The sequence below is a fragment of the Oryzias latipes genome, chromosome 2 (genome assembly GCF_002234675.1).
Source record: "Oryzias latipes chromosome 2, ASM223467v1".
NCBI classification, from domain to species: domain Eukaryota; kingdom Metazoa; phylum Chordata; class Actinopteri; order Beloniformes; family Adrianichthyidae; genus Oryzias; species Oryzias latipes.
The window spans coordinates 6,389,119-6,409,639 of NC_019860.2; the positions used below are offsets into that span (position 1 = coordinate 6,389,119).

A 20,521-nucleotide genomic window follows, 5' to 3' on the forward strand; every position below is an offset into this window, starting at 1 on the left:
CTGGACTCTTAACTTAAAGGGGTTGGATTGGGGGGTCAAAACCACTAAATTGTTCCTGAACGCAGCTATGTCTGCAGCTCACCACTCTCCCAGGGGAGGGGTCAAATGTGGAGATCAAATTTAACACTCAGGCAAGTGACAGCTAGTGAGACTTCAACTTTATTTTATCATATCCTCTACTTCTCTTCGCTTCTTGGACAATGACCTAGATCAGTGAGAAGGTAAGCGTTCTTTCACTTGACGTCCAATTGATTGTATCAGAGAACTAGACTGAGTAACTCCCCCCCCCGTGCGTTCCAAACAGGAAGTACCTGCTGGTTCCTAGAAGTCAAACTCCCATGGACTTTTATAGAGAAATAAACAGCTGTTAGTCATCCCATTTGCTCGGAATAACCATTCTGGATCTGATACTTTTTTTTTTTACATATTCTTGCTAATCCTATCTTATTTTTAGCATGGTATTTTTTCTTTATTGCCAGTTATTCAAGTTATAAACTGACCTCAAACATTTGAAATGTTTAATTGACAGATTCTCCCGAGCACATTTTTAGTACAGGTGTGGACTTCCAAAAACCTTAATCCTGATTGGCGACAGTAGTTGACATCGAAATGTTGACTCAAATCAACTCAGAGCAATCATTTGTTAACTTTTGTCGTCGGGCTCCATCTAGATTCATTAAAAAATGGCAGCTGATCTGACTTATTTTGTTTGGAGCTGGAAGTAAGACATTGTTTATGGGCAACATCACACTGGCTCAGTCCAGTTCTCTTATACAGTCAATGCATTCTCCTATGGGTTGTGTCTTTGTCTGCACCTGTACAGACTTCCTCTAGAGGTAAGAATTGGACAAAAACAACAAGTGGAAGAACATCAACACTATAGAAAAACAAACAAATTTCTATGCAGAATACAGAAAAGTGTGGTTTCAGTGAGTGGACAGCATCTTCACACTGCTACTTCCAATGGTTTCAGTTTGGAACAGCTGGACGATGCTTCATGAAGATCTACAAGAAAAGCTGCTCTGCTCCCGAAAGTGGTGTTTGGTAAATAGTTGGAGATGTTTCAGAGCTGAAACAGGCAGATTTAAGAAAGATGTAAAATAGTTAATATGACTGATGAACCAATCAAATGATTTGATGAAGCTCTGTGATCTCACCTCAGTCCTGAGTTCAGCATTCAGAACTGGACCTGAGGAGTCCAGCTTTGGAACCAGCAGAGAACCAACAAACAGTAGAAACCCACACTGTGGGAAAGACTCCACACTTCTGACTGATGTTCACGTCCACTTTATTCCTCACAGTAAAGATTGGAACAGAACACTGAGAACCAAAAAGAACAGAGGAACAGTTCTAATGTCTACAAGAAAACAGAAATCACAAGAACACCAGACACAAACACCAGTCTAGTTCTTTAGCCGCCTCTTCCTTAATTCATTTTTAGGAAAATCTTTTTTCACTAAACTTTCATTTGCTTGCAAGAATAAACAAAATATAAACTGCAGTTTTTTTATATTTAAAACAATATTGAAATGTTCACGAACCACATAGTGTTAGATTTAGAGATGTGTAAAATAATTCTAGTTTTGTCATGGTAACACACAGAGTTAGACAACATTATTATAGCTTATTCCATAGTCCAGGTAAATACTTGATTCTGATTGGCTGCTGGGTATAGATTAAAAAGTGATAATAATAAAAAGTGATAACTGCACGTCTAAAAAGAAGTTCCGTCACATAGCTTTAACATCAATGCGCTGGCTTCTTTACCACAACCTTTAGCATAAGCGTATGGACAAAAACAAGCGGTAAGAGGTGAACTTTATATCTGAACTGATTTTATTTAACACATCGTGACGGTCAGCATAGATATCCCTTTCCTTTCCCTTTCCTTTGCCGCTGTAATCGAAGTCAGTACTTGCTCTGCCGGTGCATTATGTTAGTGACAATGTACCCCACCACGTAACAAATAGTCTGCTTTTTGTGAAAAACACGATATAAATCCAAAAAGTAACTAGAACAAAGTACTAACCACTGAATATTTATTTCTTTTGTAAGTGACCATGGTATAAGCAGGTTAATGGCCTTCAAAGTATACATTATGACAAATTAACGCACTTTGTAGAAGAAACAGATCGTGCTTAAACAGTGGAGAATAATACACACTTCGCCGGTCAGTGTCCCATACATAAACAACAACCACAATGGTTAACTCAAAAACTTTAGACAACATCATAAAGTACAAAAATCTACTAAGAAAAATCGACCAACAAAAATCGAACATTATCAAAATTTCTCTAAAAATCAAATCTATGGATTTCATGAAGTTAAATATCTTAAAAAGTGAAAGTCATTATGTTTAGAATCAATACACAATCCCTTATTTGAGATATGTGATCACAGTGTCTTATAAAACACGAACACCTATAAAACATTGTCTTAGAAAATCAGAAGTTAGAAGAATAAAAAAAGAATGTTTTCAGGAGTCATGTGAATAACTGCATCAATGTGGTATGGAGGCCATCAGCCTGTGAACATTTTAATGAAAGATCAGGCTGCTTTGATAGCTAACCTCAGGTCAGTTTCTCTTCTGCATGAGTTCTCTTGTTTTAAGGTCAAATACATCACTAAAACTTTTATCACACACTTTACACAAAAAAATGGTCATTAGAGACTAAATACATCGCTAAAACCTGTTTTATATTGTTTACACAAAAAAGGCTTTTCTACTGTGAGTTCTCATGTGTTTTTTGAGATTAGATACAGAACTAAAACATTTAACACATTCTTTACAAGAAAAAGGCTTTTCTCCTGTATGAGTTCTCATGTGTTTTTTGAGATTAGATACAGAACTAAAACGTTTAACACATTCTTTACAAGAAAAAGGCTTTTCTCCTGTATGAGTTCTCACGTGTTTTTTGAGAGTAGATAAACAACTAAAACTTTTATCACATTCTTTACAAGAAAAAGGCTTTTCTCCTGTATGAATTCTCATGTGTCTTTGAAGACTAGACGTCTGACTAAATTGTTTTTTACATTCTTTACAAGAAAAAGGCCTCTCTCCCGTATGAGTTCTGATGTGTTTTTTTAGATCAGATACATGACTAAAACGTCTATCACATTCTTTACAAGAAAAAGGCTTTTCTCCTGTATGAATTCTCATGTGTGTTATGAGATTAGATAAACAACTAAAAATTTTACCACATTCTGTACAAGAAAAAGGCTTTTCTCCTGTATGAATTCTCATATGTGTTGTCAGATTAGATCCACAACTAAACCTTTTGTCACATTCTTTACAAGAAAAAGGCTTTTCTCCTGTATGAGTTCTAATGTGTTTTTTGAGATCAGATACATGACTAAAACCTTTATTACATTCCACACAAGAAAAATGCTTTTCTCCTGTGTGAGATCTCAAGTGTGTTCTAAGATGAGATAAATAACTAAAACTTTTCTTCTGATCTCTGTTCTGTGGGTCTGTCTCTTCATCTGTAGTTGATGTTGATTCTTCATGTTGGTTTCCTTCTTCATCCTGACTATCAGTTACATTAAAGCTCTGCTGATTGTTTAGATCTGCTTCACTGTTCTCATTTTCATCATAAGTAGGAATCTCCATCAAGGTTTCAGTCTCCTGCTTCAGATGAAGTCGATCTTCCTCCTGACTGAAGAGCTCATCTGGTTCTTCTTTAATCTGTGGGGGTTCTGGTTCCTTCAGTTCCTCTTTAATCTGCGGATGTTCTGGTTCCTGCAGTTCCTCTTTAATCTTTGGAGGTTTTGGTTCCTGCAGTTCCTCTTTAATCTTTGGAGGTTTTGGTTCCCTGTGTTCCTCTTTAATTTGTGGAGGGTCTGGTTCCCCCTGTTCCATTCTTAAATTGCTCTGTTGGTTGCACAGATCCTCTTCACTCGCATAATGCTGAGGGAGGACTGTAGGGACAAAAAGACAAAAAAGGACACCTTTTATACTTTTACAAGGTATTTGTGTATTGTCAAGAAATAGTCTGTGTTAGTTCTATTTCACAAATAAGACAGTTAGAGGTGATGTCAGTCTTTCAGTCTTCAGTAGGTCAGTAGGTTACTATACATTTTAATAAACACATACTTCCCACACTGGCACACTCATCTTTTACAGTAATAAGGTGGTGGTCATTTATCTTCCATTCCATGAGTCAGACGCTCAGTGGTGGTGGTTGTGTCCCTTGAGCCAGAACTACGGTGGCCCAGAAGGGTCACAACACAACACATTAACTTTACACACAACACATTAACTTAACACACAACACAATAACTCACAACACAACACATTAACTCATGGCCCAGAAGGGTCACAACACATTAACTTACCTCACAACACTTTAACTCACAACAGAAGTAAAGAAGTAATTGAAGTGCTTTTATTCTGAAATTTCCACTGGGCTGAGCGGCTAACTACCTAACAGAAGATAATGTCACAGTGAGCTGTGGAGGGAGCATGTTATTGCTACAAGAGAAGCTAGCAGCAGTGTTGACAGAAACTTTCTCTTTATTACAGTTCTCCTTCCTCTAAACCAGTGTTTTTTAACCAGTGTGCCGTGCCGCGGCACACTAGTGTGCTGTGGGAGATGGTCAAGTGTGAAATGGGAAATTGCCCTCATTCACTGATCTAAAAACATTTTCAATCTCCAGGATATCAGCTCTTTGTTCATCCAAACAGGTCCTGATAAAACACTGAGTAGTTAGGAATATGAAAGATCGTAAATTATTTTTTCTTTGTGTTAATTTGATTCTATTAAAGACATTTTGATAAGAATGACGGTACCGCGATTTAGCTGCATCTTAAACTCTGTTTTAGGAAAAGTCCCGCCACTTTAACTGTCTCCACCAATAATTCTTGGAGTCTTAATCACATGTCATCAGTCTGACCAATCAGAAGTCTTCACTTCCTTGTTTCGATTTAGCTCATAAGTCGCTCAGTTCTAACAAAAATACCAGCTAAAGCTCGTCTTTAGCGGTGTAGCTTTCCACAGAATCCGATGTCAGACCCTGGAACAAGTGAACAAAACAATGAAGCTCAGAGACGTGAGTCTCTGTGGTCGCCGGATTTTTCCACTACATCTCCCATGATGCATTGGGTTAAAGTGACAGCACAAGTCTTAGCGCACTGCGAGTCTTTCCTCTTAACGTCTTAAAACAACAACAAACCCACAAACAGTTTTAAATCGTTTAACTTAACTTTTATTAAATCTTTTAGAAAAAACCACTGCAGCTTCCAGCTTTTTCTGCAACAATTATCACAAAAATGCATGTGAGATTGTGGAGGGACTGTTATTTAATACAGACTATGAGAGTTTTTTTTTTGGATGCTGGTGCGCCGCGGGATTTTTGTCAAGGTTAAAGTGTGCCACCTGTTCACATCCTCTACAGCTGAGAGTTGTTTCCCCCGCGCTCCTCCAGTGTATCCTACACAGAGAGCACAAAATATGGTCATCATAGGTTGACACGATAGTCGGGGCACTCCGGCCTAGCACACGGAGGAAAGAGCCGCATATAGCGGGGATAGAGCGGGTTAAGAAAATAAATGAAAGGCCGGTCCGCTGAAGAAATATTCAATACCGTCCTCCTTTTATTAGATCAAGAGAAAGAAGAATACACAACTTTGGTTTGATAAACACTGCTCCATGTAGTGATCAGACCATAACTTTAGCTGGTAGCTCCTCCCACACGCAGCCGCAGTGTCAGGCACAACACAATTTCTAAGAGGCAGGGCGTTGCACACCCCCAACAACAGGTTAGATGATAGAGCTCTTTAAGCGTCTCTGCCTGGTGCGTTTACTGAGCTTCAGTACATAGAAGTTCAACAGCCACACGCCCTAACGTAGTCCGCTATTATATATTCATGAGGGGAAAGAAACGCCAAACCGACCCTAAAACCGCCCAAATTATGCAAACCCGGCCAAAGCCATTTTTACCCGCAAATTTAGAACCAAAACCGCCCAATCTGGCAACACTGCTGCTAGTTTCTCTCTCACAGTGAGCTGTTTTGTAAAAAACAGCTCACTGTGACATTACTTTCTGTTAGGTAGTTAGATGCTCAGCCCAGTGGAAATTTCAGAATAAAAGCACTTCCATTGCTGCAGTGTTGTGAGGTAAGTTAATGTGTTGTGTTGTGACCCTTCTGGGCCATGAGTTAATGTGTTGTATTGTGAGTTATTGTGTTGTGTGTTAAGTTAATGTGTTGTGTGTTCGGTTAATGTGTTTTTAAGTGAATATGTTGTGTGTAAAGTGAATGTGTTGTGTGTTAAGTGAATGTGTTGTGTGTTAAGTCAATGTGTTGTGTGTAAAGTTAATGTGTTGTGTGTAAAGTTAATGTGTTGTGTTGTGACCCTTCTGGGCCACCGTACAGAACTCTAAACCAGCGGTTCTCAAAGTATGGAGTTAATTCAGTCTCAATAATCAGAAATGCACACAACCGGTTTTACAAATGCACACGCTCCGATTCACAAATGTCATTTTATGCAAACGTGAAAAATAAATTCGGAAATACACACCCTGTGTTTCACAAACACACAGATTGTGTTTCACAAATGCACACTAAATGTTTTACAAATGCACAATAAGTGTTTCTCACAAATGTGCACACTGTGTTTCACAAAAAACATTTTAGAAATTCACAATAAATGTATCAGAAATGCACAGTAAGTGCTTCACAAACATGATTTTTAGGTACACATGTGATGTGAACTCACAGATCATTCGAACTGCAGACTGTGCATTCAAAATCCCGTTCTCGTTTGTGAATCTCCCCGTGTGTGTGAGAGATTTTTCTACGGTGAATATTGAGACTCATCTGACGGAGCGGGTCAACTAATGTCACCATTGGCTAGTGAATCTGTCAATCAAACTCATCGGCAAAGCAGGCGGGTTCGCTTTTAACCAATCGAATGGCCCCTTACACTCCTCACTTTCAAAGTGACGAGGGAGGGAGCTGTTCAGCACAGCAGTTGAAAGGACGCGGGCGGCAAACATGGCGGAGAGGTCTTCTGAACGGGATCAGTCTCAGCCCGTAAGTAATGCATTTATTTGATCATTCCCTCGTTGTACGTCCTGTAATGTTATTGAATACTAAGTTGAAGCGTTCTCCTTTGCCAAGTGACATGTGTGAATGCTTTATGAACACTGCAGCCGAGTCGTTTGCAGAGTACCCCCACCGCAAATTAGCTTAGCTTTGTTTTGCTTAGCCTGTGCAAGTTGTGGCTGTGTGAGTGTGAGTGAAGTTCAAGCCGGTGTCGGTTCAAGCTAGCGTCTACAGCCAATGATCTGTAGGTTCTTAACATGATTCATAAGGAACTAAGGGGAAAAGCATGCCGGATTTACAGCAGCAAAGAAAGTTTAATAAAAAGTATTGATTTGGAGACGGCGATTTGTTTAAACACTGATGCTATGCTATGCTAACTAGCTAGTTGTTCCGTGTGCTGCCTTATGTAAACGCGATCCGGGTTAAAGTTAGACACAGCATTTTCACAACCCAGACTTTAAGACGGGGTGGATATGTGCAACAAAGTTAATTCATATGACATTCATGAAAACGGCATTTTTTAAATATAACAGACATGAATCCACTGTTGAATGAAAGAAGCCTCATTAAGTTTCTAACGTTAGAACCCGCATTCATTGGGATGACCAGCCCTGTGAGATTGTGTCAGAGTGTCAGCCACTAAAATCCCTGTATCTTTACTTCCAATGACGTAATGACAAGAATCCCAAACATTATGTTTTTAGGCTGTTTTGTAGTCGATAAGTAGTCACAGAAAGGGTGGATGGGAGAAATCAGCTGTCAACAGTGATTAGAGTAGAAGTTACTGTAAGTATTACACACAGGCTTCCTGTGATCAGTGTCTTGTCTCTGATTTTTTTAAAGGTGTTCTTTACTACAAGCTCAAGTAATCATAGCAAGAGTGTTTTAAAAAAATTCCCCTTTCATATATTTGAAAATTATGTAATTTAAGATAAGACAGCTAAATGATCTAATCCATGTTTGTTGTGTTTTTATTTATTCTCTAGGAATTACTGAATGTGACAGCGTGACAATCTTTTGTTCCTCGTGCCATCAGGCAATACAACTCTCTGGCAGGGCATCTTACAAGTAATTTCTTTTAATTTTACCCACTGATTTTCCAATTATTTACCTTTTTTTATCAATCTTTTTATTTTGTGATATTTCTATTTGTAATGCATGTGTGTTTATGTGTTTTTTTAAGATGGCCATTTTTAAAAAATTTCCTCAGGGATTATTAAATACCCTTCTATTCTATTCTATTTCATATTTTATCATACTATTGTATTACTGTTTTACCTGTCAATTGGGAATTTAGCATTTTTGCCGCCGTAAACATCTGTCAGTTGAAAGTATTTGTACTTGTATTCCATGTATCCTGTACCTGAGAAGATAGCAGACAACTGTGCAGACACCCACTTGGCCTTCTTCAGTGACGCTGTGAACGTTTATGGCTTTCCTCTGAGGTATTCATGTCATTCATAAAGAAATATTTTATTCACATATCAGGCAGTATAAGTACTTGGTTATTTGTACAAAAATAAAATTACTTTTTTTAGACTCCTCTCCATAAACAAAGGCAACTCTAAAACTCTTTCCCCTCATGAATAACATTTTACCCCCCCTTAACAGTCTCTCTCACCTCATTTTTTCCCCCAGTGATACATGTAACCCACTCCTGCAATTTTTTTAACCTAGAAATTCTACTTATTGGCATCATACATAAGAACATTACATTTTAAACTGATGTGTACCGTATTGGCGATGCATTTGTAATTATGTGTTTGAGACATGATTTTCATGTTATTGTCAGGGTGAGAGGAGATCACGGAGGAGAAAATGTGGGCATAGCTGAGTTGATGCTCACAGTACGTAGAACTGACACAAACAGCTTCATTGCAGCAAAAGTGTACACACAATCAACGGTGAGTTGAACCTAGTTTTAGAAGCTTTAATATATACACAGGGCTCCAGACTGCGTCCATTTGGTCGCATTTTGCGACCAAAATTTGAGAGTGTGCGACTGAATTTTACACCCAGTCGCACATGTGCTACCAGTAAATTTGCCTCCTCCACCCTCCGTATTTTTTATACATTAAACATGAAAGGAGCACGTCAGTGATCGATGAAATGAGAGATGAAATCATCAATGAGACGCGAGCGCACACGCACGCAGGCAGACACACACACTCGCGCGAATACTCATGAGACTGGAGCACACGCGAGCACACACTCGCGTTTCATTGAGTGATGCCTGAGGCGGCCAATGCGTCTGAGAAGAATAGGGAAAGTCACTGCAAGTGGCTAAAATATGTGGAGGGGCGGGGCCTAGAGATAATCGAGCGCGCGTAAACATCCGTGGGAAGGAAACGGAGACAAATATCATCACAACCTGATATGTGCGTCTGAGCTATGAGCAAGTGAACTATTGATTCGTTCTTCCGACCTGCAGCTAGTGTACCAGTGACAGAGTGTACAGCAGGGGTCTCAAACTCGCATGAAGTCGAAGCTGCAGCGAGACTGAAAGAGACCAGGAATTAGGAGTTGTCCTTAACATTCAATTTCGTTTTAATATGCCTCTCCCCCTAAGTATGAGCTGTGATATTAAATCTTTTATAATTATTTTAATGTTTTGTAATGGATGTAGCCTTTTTTTAATCAGTTGGTATTTTAAATTATTTTAATTGATCAGTGAACTACAAAAAACCCATCAGGACGCATGTCCCATAATGCATTGTTTTGTAGTCTGTAGGGCAGCTTTTAGTCAGTTCAATACTAAATTTCCAGCTGCGTTCGCTCTGATTGGTGTCTTGCTCTCACCCCTTTCTCGGGATATTTTTGTTTTGATTGACAGGTGATGTTGGAGCAAAAACAAAAATATACGTCACACACCAGGTGATCTGTGCAGTGTTGCGTCCATCTGGGTGATCTCAAACACGCTTATTGTGCATCTTGGCTAAACCTATTTGGTGTGACCAACATGAATTTCCATCCTCTAATATTTACATACATTTAAGTATTGTTTGAAACTGTGAAATTACGAAAGGTTACTACGGTAATCACTTGTTACTAAAAACTTTTTTTATTCTAAATGCATGGTTTTTTTTTTACTATTTTTACTTAGTTGTACTGTCGTGACAGCGATGGTGATGTCAGTTTACCTTCATATTGCATCTTCAAAAGTGCAGAATAAAATATGACACTGAATTAGAAACAGCACATTGTAATTTCTGCATCTATTATTAAAGTATTTATTTGTAATACAGTGGAAATTAGTAGATTTGGTTAGAATGTTGATTTACGGTATGCGCCCCTAAATTTTCTGGTTGTGCCCCTAAAATTTTCAGTTAGGGGCCACTATGCTCCTAGTGAAAAAAGTTAGTCTGGAGCCCTGATACATAAAAGTGAATGATGTATTAAAAATAAATCTGACAATATAATATTTCTTTTTGCTTTTTTCCAAATACAGGATTGAGCTCCTCTGGTGTGATGTCTTCGTGAGTGTTACTGGTTTATATTACAACATCCTGCACTCTCCTGAGGACCAAGACTTGCTCAATATCAGTCACATCACGTATTCTGCTGCCATTACATTTTTCTACCACGCATTCAGGCCAGTTTGGATGTCTTTAGTGACGCGTGGGACACCCATCCAATCAGGACGGAGCAAAGCATGACACCAAATCAGCTGTGGCAGTTGGGCTTGACCCAGAACCCTGTTTCTGATCCCCGGGTAAATGCTTTATTTAATCTCACTGTACTGGACAACTGATTTGTGTGCAGTTTGACTAAAGTGGAAAGTATCAAGAAGAGTATCATGAAATCATAATGACTACAGTGAATTTTCGTCGAAAATGAATGAAAAGGATTATTGTTGTGTGGTGCAAACAATTTCCCTAAATTGTTTGTTTGTAGGAAGAATAGCACATCTGCAAGTTCAAAATGCATCACAATGCATGGCCTTATGAGCCATCAGATGTACTAATGTCACTACTTTGTTAAGGTTCACTTATTTGCAAATTATAAACAGTTATGGAGATATGAGGTCTGCCTGCAAGCAACAATATAAGTTATTATTAGTCGGTCACTGTTCCTACATAATCTAAAACACAAAAAAACAGTGCTGTTCGTAAACAGTATCTTTTTTTTTTTTTTTTTTGTCAGGGTATGCTGGTTCCAGAGATTGAATGGGAGGAGAGTGGATCCATGACTGAACCTCATCCTGGGATCAATGTCCTGGTATGGGACAGTCCTCTTTTGGGTCCACAAATGTTGGAACTGCAAGACGACATCAATCCATTGTGGAATTCAGACCGTTTGGGAGTGGACCTACATCTTTACTGTCCCGTTTGTTTAGAACTTAATTTAGGTGACATAATTACATACAGAAGAAGAGAGACTGAGCGGGGCAAGACAGAGTTCAAATCAATACTGCTGTATTGTTCAAGGGACTTCATTGTATGTAAGGATGTTATGAAAATTAGTACCAGTTTAAATAAAATTCAAATCAGTAGAGATCCCACATTTGCTTAAATTTTGATGTTTTAATCTGTCCATGTTTTCACTGAATTTTACTCTGCAATAAAGGGTGAATGTTTGCACTTTGTTGTTCTATGACCATCTTTTGTTGTGTAGTATTTAACCAGCTATAAAACCCAGAGAGATGAGGATCTTTTTTGCAAGGGTGACCTGGCCAAGAGGTGTATATGTATATGGTTACAATATAAAATCAATGACATTTGAGTTATTAAAAAAATAAAATTAAGGTCAAGCAAAGTGACTTCGGGCTGAGCAGGGGATGTGTATTGGGTATCTGTGATTGACAGTGAGATGAACTTGAGGTAATGTAGTCCCACTGCGTGGTACGGAGCAAAGTGATGCCAGTTTCTCCACAAAACCTGTGGAAGTTGAAGATTTTTCTCCACCTTCATATGATCAAAACCGTGTCTGAGTGTTGAAATGACGCTAGCATGAAAGCTAAGAGAATAACGTACAAACAATCCCGAGTGAAACATTCATTTTAAATCTCATGACCAGTACAGAGTTCGATGGATTCAATGTCAACTGCATTCAACCACTGTTGCCTTGCTTCCAGGTCCACTGAAAAGTTGCACAAGCCAGTAATTTTTGACAACCGAAGGCAATAAACCGACAAGCCATGCTAAGGCTAACACGCTAACGACCGACTGGTCCAGAATCAAAAAAGGGCGGGGCTTTTGCCACCCGCAGAAAGTGTAGATAAAGTGTAAGGGGCCATTCGATTGGCTAAAAGCGAACCCGCCTGCTTTCCCGATGAGTTTGATTGACAGATTCACTAGCCAATGGTGACATTAGTTGACCCGCTCCGTCAGATGAGTCTCAATATTCACCGTAGAAAATTCTCTCACACACACGGGGAGATTCACAAACGAGAACGGGATTTTGAATGCACAGTCTGCAGTTCGAATGATCTGTGAGTTCACATCACATGTGTACCTAAAAATCATGTTTGTGAAGCACTTACTGTGCATTTCTGATACATTTATTGTGAATTTCTAAAATGTTTTTTGTGAAACACAGTGTGCACATTTGTGAGAAACACTTATTGTGCATTTGTAAAACATTTAGTGTGCATTTGTGAAACACAATCTGTGTGTTTGTGAAACACAGGGTGTGTATTTCCGAATTTATTTTTCACGTTTGCATAAAATGACATTTGTGAATCGGAGCGTGTGCATTTGTAAAACCGGTTGTGTGCATTTCTGATTATTGAGACTGAATTAACTCCATACAAAGTGTGGCCCGGGGGCCAATGGCAGCCCGCAGGAAGATTTTTTGTGGCCCTCAAAAAATCCTAAATGATCGTTATTAAACCAGCTGTACATTGCTTGAAAAATATTGTTTCAGGGTTTCTGGCACAATCTGCAGGAAAAAAGGTCATTACACTCAGGTGTCAATGGTACAGTGTGTTTATTTTACCACACACTGCCTCTGCGAAAGGAAGGACAGTGACGATGGCGGTAGAAATGGAATAAGAGCGAGATTCGGAGAGAGAGCCACAGCAGGTTCTTTTGAGTAAAAAAAGGTTTGTAAAATCATAAAAAATATGACAAATTTACCGGCAAAGAGTGCAAAAATAAGCTCCAACAACTACAACGCGACTATGCTGCACACCAAATAATGTTTACAAAAATGGCTAAATCCAGTGAAGCTGTGAATGAAGCTAGTTGTGGCTTTGTTGAAAGTAGCTGACAGTGTTTATCGAGAGCAAAAGAAAAAGTTTGAAGAAATAAGTCTGTCAAATGATACAATTACTAGATGAGTAGAAGATCTGGGCAGCAACATGAAATTATTGTTAATTACCATTACTTCTATACAGAGCCAGTGGGAAATTGTTACCGTTCAATTTTCAAAAACAATTCTTAGAAAATGAAGGAGGCTGCAAACTGAGGGGATGTAGGAATTTCAAGATCAAACTGATGAGAACCACAAAGAAAAGTTTGTATGTTTCGGTGTGTGGCACTAAACTTTGGAACGGGTTAGGTAATGATCTAAAAAAATGTTCAAATATTCAAGAAAATGTGTAAAGAAACTCTGATTTAAGGATATGAAGATACAAGGATTTAAGGATCAACAGGTGTTTGAATAACTCCACATACATGTGTAAACCTGATTGTGGTGAAATAATCAAAGCTCTTTTAATTACAACCACTGAGTGCTACATTGTATTGTGCAATAATGATTACTGAAAGGTTTTAGTCACAATCAATAAGCTATTGATTTTGTTTACTTGATCTGCAATGTGTAGCAATAATTAATGGTTTATTGTGATCATGTGTTCTAATGATAATCAATTATTATTACATATCGATACCGTTACTGTTTACTGAAATCATGAATGAATGTTTTCTGAAGATCAGCAATCATCAATAAGCACTGGATTTTGTTACTTGAAGAGAATCTTATTTGATCAGAACCGGATCTCAAAAACTGTAAAACTATCAAATCAATTAACTCGGAAGGGGTGGGATTATATAAGTTTGCTTCTTCCCACTCCTTTTCAAGCAAGAAATCAAGCTCTACTTAACTTTAGTTAATTATCTCTACATTTAACTAAACAAATGTGATTTAAGTGACTCTTTTGTTTGTTTTCTGTCTTTTTAAACTATGCAATTCTGTAATAAGTTTGATAAATGTGTAATTTCTTTATTGCTTTGACTACAATGCTTGAAATAAATCAAATCAAATCAGTGCAGGGACTTCCAGTGGATTACAATGAAAAGCTGTCCATCGTCCACTCCTTTTACTGGGACGCAGTTACACCACACTTTGCGAATGGATTGTAGAAGCTTGGGCTAACGTGTCTGCTTCCACTGTTCTTCGAGCTTTTGCGAAAGCCAGCACAGGGCTCCAGAAACTTTTTTCACTAGGAGCACTGTGGCCCCTAACTGAAAATTTTAGGGGCACAACCAGAAAATTTAGGGGCGCATACCGTAAATCAACATTCTAACCAAATCTACTAATTTCCACTGTATTACTAATAAATACTTTAATAATAGATGCAGAAATTACAATGTGCTGTTTCAAATTCAGTGTCACATTTTATTCTGCACTTTTGAAGATGCAACAAGAAGGTAAACTGACAGCACCATCTTTGTGACACCAAATAGGTGCAGCCAAGATGCACAATAAGCGTGTTTGAGATCACCCAGGTGAACTCAACGCTGCGCAGATCACTTGATGTGTGACATATATTTTTGTTTTTGCTCAAACATCACCTGTCAATCATCACAAAAATATCGCGAGAAAGGGGTGGGAGCAAGGGGCAAACCTACCCGGACACAGCTGGAAACTGAACTGACTGAAAGCTGCCCTACAGACTACAAAAAAATGCATTATGGGACATGTGTCCTGATGGGTTTTGTAGTGGAGTGATTAATTAAAATAATTTAAAATACCAATTCATTAAAAAAAGGCTACATACATCACAAAACATTAAAATAATCCTAAAATATATAATAACACAGATCATACTAAGGGGGAGAAAAATTTAAAACTAAATTCAATGTTAAGGACAACTCCAATTTCCTGTTCTCCTTTAGTCTTGCTGCAGATTCGCTTTCATCTCACAGCCCCCCCGCCTAGTGTCCCCAACGATCCAGGCGAGGTGCCGGTTCATCTCAAACACATCTATCTTTGCATTTTCCCCACGTATTTTCAGTGAGTCTAAAACTAATGTTGTTTTTGCTCGAGCGTGTTTAAAGTTCAAGCCCCGTTAGCTGTCACGCATGTAGGTGTGGGACATTTATTCTCTTCAGCTGACCCGACTCCCGCGGGAGCGGTGTGCTGCTGTAACGACCGTGCATAAACCCTTTGATGCGCCGCCGTAACCGTAACCAAAACCTAAACCTTCCTCCGGGTCTGTGCGGCCCAGAGAAAAGTTCAGCACGGACTGCATGTATTTCAGTGATGAAAGTCAGGCAAGGAAAAAATCCCTGAACTTTTCTTTGAGCGATATGGCGGGCACAGAGCGAAATTTTGGAAAAATACGTGGTCTTAGATGCATTCTGGTGCATTCTGGCAACTAGTTATTCACTTCTTTATCAAGAAACTAAGACTAATTGGAGCATCATGATTTGTCATTCAAACCCCTAGTTTGACTCTCCATTAAGGACTTGCTGGTACTAAAAAAGAATTTGGAAAATTGCTCAAAGTAACACAATCCTACAATCTACGCTTTTCCTTAAAGCTGCAAAACATACAATTGCTAAAATATAGTAACATCAAAGCCCCAAATGGCAAAAAGAACACCAGTTACTATGATATTCTATGAAAATACCTCAGTTATTTATACATTATTTCTGCTTTAGAAATGACTGATGTACAACATCCACTTGCACTGTTTTCTCAAACTATAATTACATCAAAATATGGGATCTGCTTTAAACTATAATTCTATAACATAATACATCAATTCTTTAACACCAATACTAAGTAATCTGGGAAATATCAAAACAAACATACAAACTAAACTAAACATTGTAAACATTATTTTTTAAGGGAGTGCGGGTCCAAACCATCAAATACTTATAATTAATGTCAACTATACTGAACTAAATCATGGTAATTAGGAAATACAAATAAATTAGATAAAGAAATGTATTCAAAATAAAAACTGAAACTCAAAACTAAAATTGAAATTATTTCAAAATGTGGTTTTGAGATTATTTTACACAAAAAAGTATTTGACCTACACTACCTTAAAAATCTTTTTTTTCCAGCCAAGACCACTTCAATTTGTTTTTTATCGTCTTCTCACAACTGAGGTCGTGACCACGCTCAATAATGACGATGCCTGCCATTATTTTAACACAAATTTGATCGCAAACTCTTCAGATGTGTTTGTGAAAATTTAGCGTGGGTCCGCTAGTTTTGGTCTCTAGGGAAGCGAGTCACGCTGACCACGTGGTGCAGACAGAGCCAATCAGACCCGTGGACGCATCCGAAAGCAACTAAAACGTCCCGTCATTGGTCAATTAGGCCGGGAAGACGAGAGATGGCCACGACCATAGAGGAAGCGATCTGCGGAGAAATATAGAAAATAAAGCTAAAATTAGCTGATTTCAGACCATTTTTTAATCCGGAAAGCGATTTGTCCGTAGAGATCAGGTCTTTATTTCCCGGAAAGTACGTTCGGTTTGCTCAAAAACCCGGATTTCCGGGAATTCCCGGAAGACTTTCATCACTGGTATTTAGAAAATTACGAGCGAATAAATACGTTCTAAAGGAAAGTAAGGAACTCCTTAATGTGGTCCGGGGAGGGGGCTGTCAGGTTTCCTGCTTTCAAACCCTGTCATTGTCCCGCCCCCCAAGAGTCATATACCCCACTGTGATTGGTTGGTCAGCTTCGCGCACGACAATAAAATTCATTCAAGTCATTCATACAAACTGGCGGGCTGCAGTAACATTAAACCTTCATTAAGGCGGGGACCACAAAATATCATCTTGGGGGCCGCAAATAGCCTGTTTGAGACCCCTGCTCTACACTCTGGCACTGGTACACTAGCCGCAGGTGGGAAGAACAAATCAATAGTTCGCTTGCTCATAGCTCAGACGCACATATCAGGTTGTGATATTTGTCCCCGTTTCCTTCCCACAGATGTTCTCGCGCACTCGATTATCTCTAGGCCCCTCCCCCTACACGCATTTTAGCCACTCACAGTGGCTTTCCCTATTCTTCTCACACGCAGTGGCCGCCTCACACACAGGCATCACGCTAGTGTGTGCTCGCGTTTCATGAGTATGTGCGCGAGTGTGTGTGTCTTTGCGTGCGTGTGCGCTCGCGTCTCATCGATTATTTCATTGAACATTGACGTGCCCCTTCCACGTTTAATGTATAAAAATACGTAGGGTGGGGGAGGCAAATTTACTGGTCGCACATGTGCGACTGGATGTAAAATTCAGTCGCACACTCTAAAATTTTGGTCGCAAAATGCGACCAATTGCTCGCAGTCTGGAGCCCTGCAGCATCATTCACGAAGAACCGCACGGCAACGAGACAGACTGACGATAAATCAACCAATCATTCAAACTTTATTTATAAAATAGGGCTTCTCATGCATTTGCGCAGCTCGAAGCGCTTTAACATTAAAAACAGAAAACACGCAATATTACAGTAAAACCCAACCCACCCTTTACCCTTCCCACTCCCCTCTGTTAAAACAATGAATGAACAATGACTATGTAACTGTAAAAACACACACACTAACTAATAAACAAGTAAGGCTTAGCTCTGCGGTTAGGAAATCTCTTCATATCAGGAGCCAGCCTGGCCATGGGAGCATTGCCACATTGCCAAACCAGACTGGGACATCAACGGGGTCCATGTCACACCTGTGAAGGTGCAAAATTAAACTGGTTTTTGTTGTTTTTGCTATTTGTTCAATTATCGCAATTTATGTCGTCATCGCAATATTGATCATTAATATCGCAAGTATTCCTCACATCGTGCAGCCTTAATTTATAGTCAATACTGTTTCATTTTGAATGATCCAATTTTCTGAACTCAAATGGAGTTAAAAGTTAAATCACGCGCTGCGCGTCTTTTAACATCATTCGGAGACTTCAACCACGCTGATCTCAAAACAGTCCTAACAAAATTTCATCAGCATGCGCACTTTCCAACAAAAGGAAATAACATACTGGACCTTGTTTACACTCCTCACAAAACAGCCTACAGAGCAACCCCCCTCCCCCACATCGGAACATCAGACCACAGCAGTGTTATGCTAACACCTGCATACAGACGAAGGTTGAAACGTGCAAAACCAGTCTTGAAGAAAGTAAGAGTGTGGCCAGAGGGAGCATCCTCTGCCCTTCAGGACTGCTTTGAAACAACAGACTGGGACACAACCCCCCAACACACGTGTGCACACCTTCCTCCTATTCCTACACAAGACGCTCCGCGCTCACACACACAGCCAATCTACAACACCTATAGTTAGTTCACAAGTTAGATATGTAGTTGTTAGTTGTTACTGTTATTTGTTAATAAAGAATAGTATGTTGTAATGGTATTTATTTCCGATGCGGCCGCCGGGGGATTTTGAGTTTTTTTTGTGTGTGTTTTGTAAACGCGACACCGCGCCCCCTGGTGGTTCGACACCGTCACAGCTCTAGCTTCACACACCAGGCCATCAGGATGCTAAACACCCTCTCCCCTCTCCACCTACCCACCACCCCCCATGAACAGTGCTCAACCCCCCCCCCCCCCCGCTGCCTTGAGACTCTGCCTTAAGTCCACTCACACTTAATTAGCAAATTGCTAATGTTGTAAATTGTATCTTTTTCTTTATTTTTACTTATTTTATTTTATACATATGCATTTTTTTTTATTTTTCTTCTCCTGAACAGACACGAGAGAGTAAGAAACTGAATTCATTCTATGTGATGCACATGTGAAGAATTGACAATAAAGTTGACTTTGACTTTAACTTTTTTAATGAAAATTTGGTATACCACCAGGATTTTGATGTTTGCTGTCAGCTTTTTTAAGCCTAATCATTCTATAAACATGATATGTCATGCTGAAGATCAGTGTTTACTCTGCCTCACAGCATCTGTGTAGATTCAAATTGAACTGGGCAAATTGCAAAAGGTTCAACAATTCACGCAGACTTGTGTCTTTTCGTTTCCCACCTCACTGCACGTTTCATTTTGGACGTCCTGAACCATCCGAATGTGCGAAAACCGGACGAGACGGTAAGAAGCCCTTTCAGTGACGTAAAGATCAGAGCAATGCGATGAATTTTAAATTTTTAGTCACGTACCAACTATGTGTAGCTGAAGCTGCGGGTTCCAGCTGCTATCCAGCAGTCTGCGCTGACGACAGAGCTCCTCCTCGTTCTGGACGATGGTTCCATCAGCAGCAGAAAGTTGTTCTCTGACAGAACCTTCCTGAGGTTCTGAAGACATGGTTCCTGCTCCGATCTTCAGCTCCAACTCCCACAAACACCGCCGTCCTCTTCACTGCAGCTCCGATCGATCATCTGCTAGTCTCACAATCACAGCAATCCACGTTGTCTTTCCGTTCAACACTTCTTCACTCATTTACGACACTTTGGAAAATGCTGAGAGTTCCCACACGAACCACGTATCGTCCTTTCTGTCCAAAAACCTCACAAACGTCCCAACAGAACACCACCGTCCTCTCAACACATGCCAACGCTGCTAGCCTGCTAATAAGCTAACGCTGCTAGCGCCTCGTGATGTTTACTTCCGGGTCACGTGCAGAAACTTTATTTAAAAAGAAACGTATAAACTGCTTAACTGGATTCCAAAATGGTTCAAACGCTTCTATTGTTTAAAAACAGTTTTAACTCACGAACTAATAAAGAAAAGAAATTCTATGAGGAAAAAAAATCGCTTTGAGCATACTACAAGAGCTGGTGTGACGTCATCACACTGAAACTAATTATAGTCTTCAGATTTGACTCCAAAACCCATCTCAGACTAACTAGACTCAAACACATGTGTTTAAACTTTTCCTAAACTATAGTAATGGATAAATGAATGAATGAAGTGAACGAAGAAGTCAATAATAAAGAATGTCAATAATTGTGAAATAATGAATGAAGTGGAAAAAACAAAAGAGAAGTTTCAACTATTTCAATTTTTATGAAATTCCCATAAAAAGCTATAAAAATGACATTTAACAGAATAAAAGCAAACATTTTTCACTGTTTATTGTTTTTGTTTCTTATATAAAGACATGTTCATTGAAAACAGTTTGGAAAATAAAACAATTCTATTTATATGAGATTAAATAAACAAATAATTTATTATTTATGGTTTTCTGCCTTAACTGTGTGATAAATATTATATTACATCCAGTTAACATAGAAAGATCAATGATACCCGTTTTTATTAGAACAGTGTCTTATGAAGGTTTTATAGTTTTAAAAACTAATATTATGTACTATTAAACCTAACTTTATCTAAGAACAAACAAATTATTCA

At 39.0% G+C, this 20,521-nt stretch overlaps 3 protein-coding genes across 4 annotated transcripts in view; 2 read left to right on the plus strand and 1 right to left on the minus strand.

The window, feature by feature from the left end:
- The window catches only part of LOC105355327 (NACHT, LRR and PYD domains-containing protein 12-like), a 1,049,862-nt gene that overhangs the window by 310,867 nt on the left and 718,474 nt on the right, over positions 1-20,521 (plus strand). The window lies entirely within an intron of this gene.
- The window catches only part of LOC105355311 (NACHT, LRR and PYD domains-containing protein 12-like), a 93,452-nt gene that overhangs the window by 17,337 nt on the left and 55,594 nt on the right, over positions 1-20,521 (plus strand). The gene's annotated exons all lie outside the window — the stretch shown is intronic.
- Positions 1,272-19,845, minus strand: LOC101172465 (zinc finger protein OZF-like). The gene is made up of 2 exons (XM_023962688.1): positions 19,333-19,845; positions 1,272-3,918 (listed from the first exon to the last, which is right to left on the minus strand). The coding sequence occupies exons 1-2, from the start codon at positions 19,475-19,477 to the stop codon at positions 2,705-2,707; spliced, it is 1,359 nt and encodes a 452-aa protein (XP_023818456.1). The 5' UTR covers positions 19,478-19,845; the 3' UTR covers positions 1,272-2,704.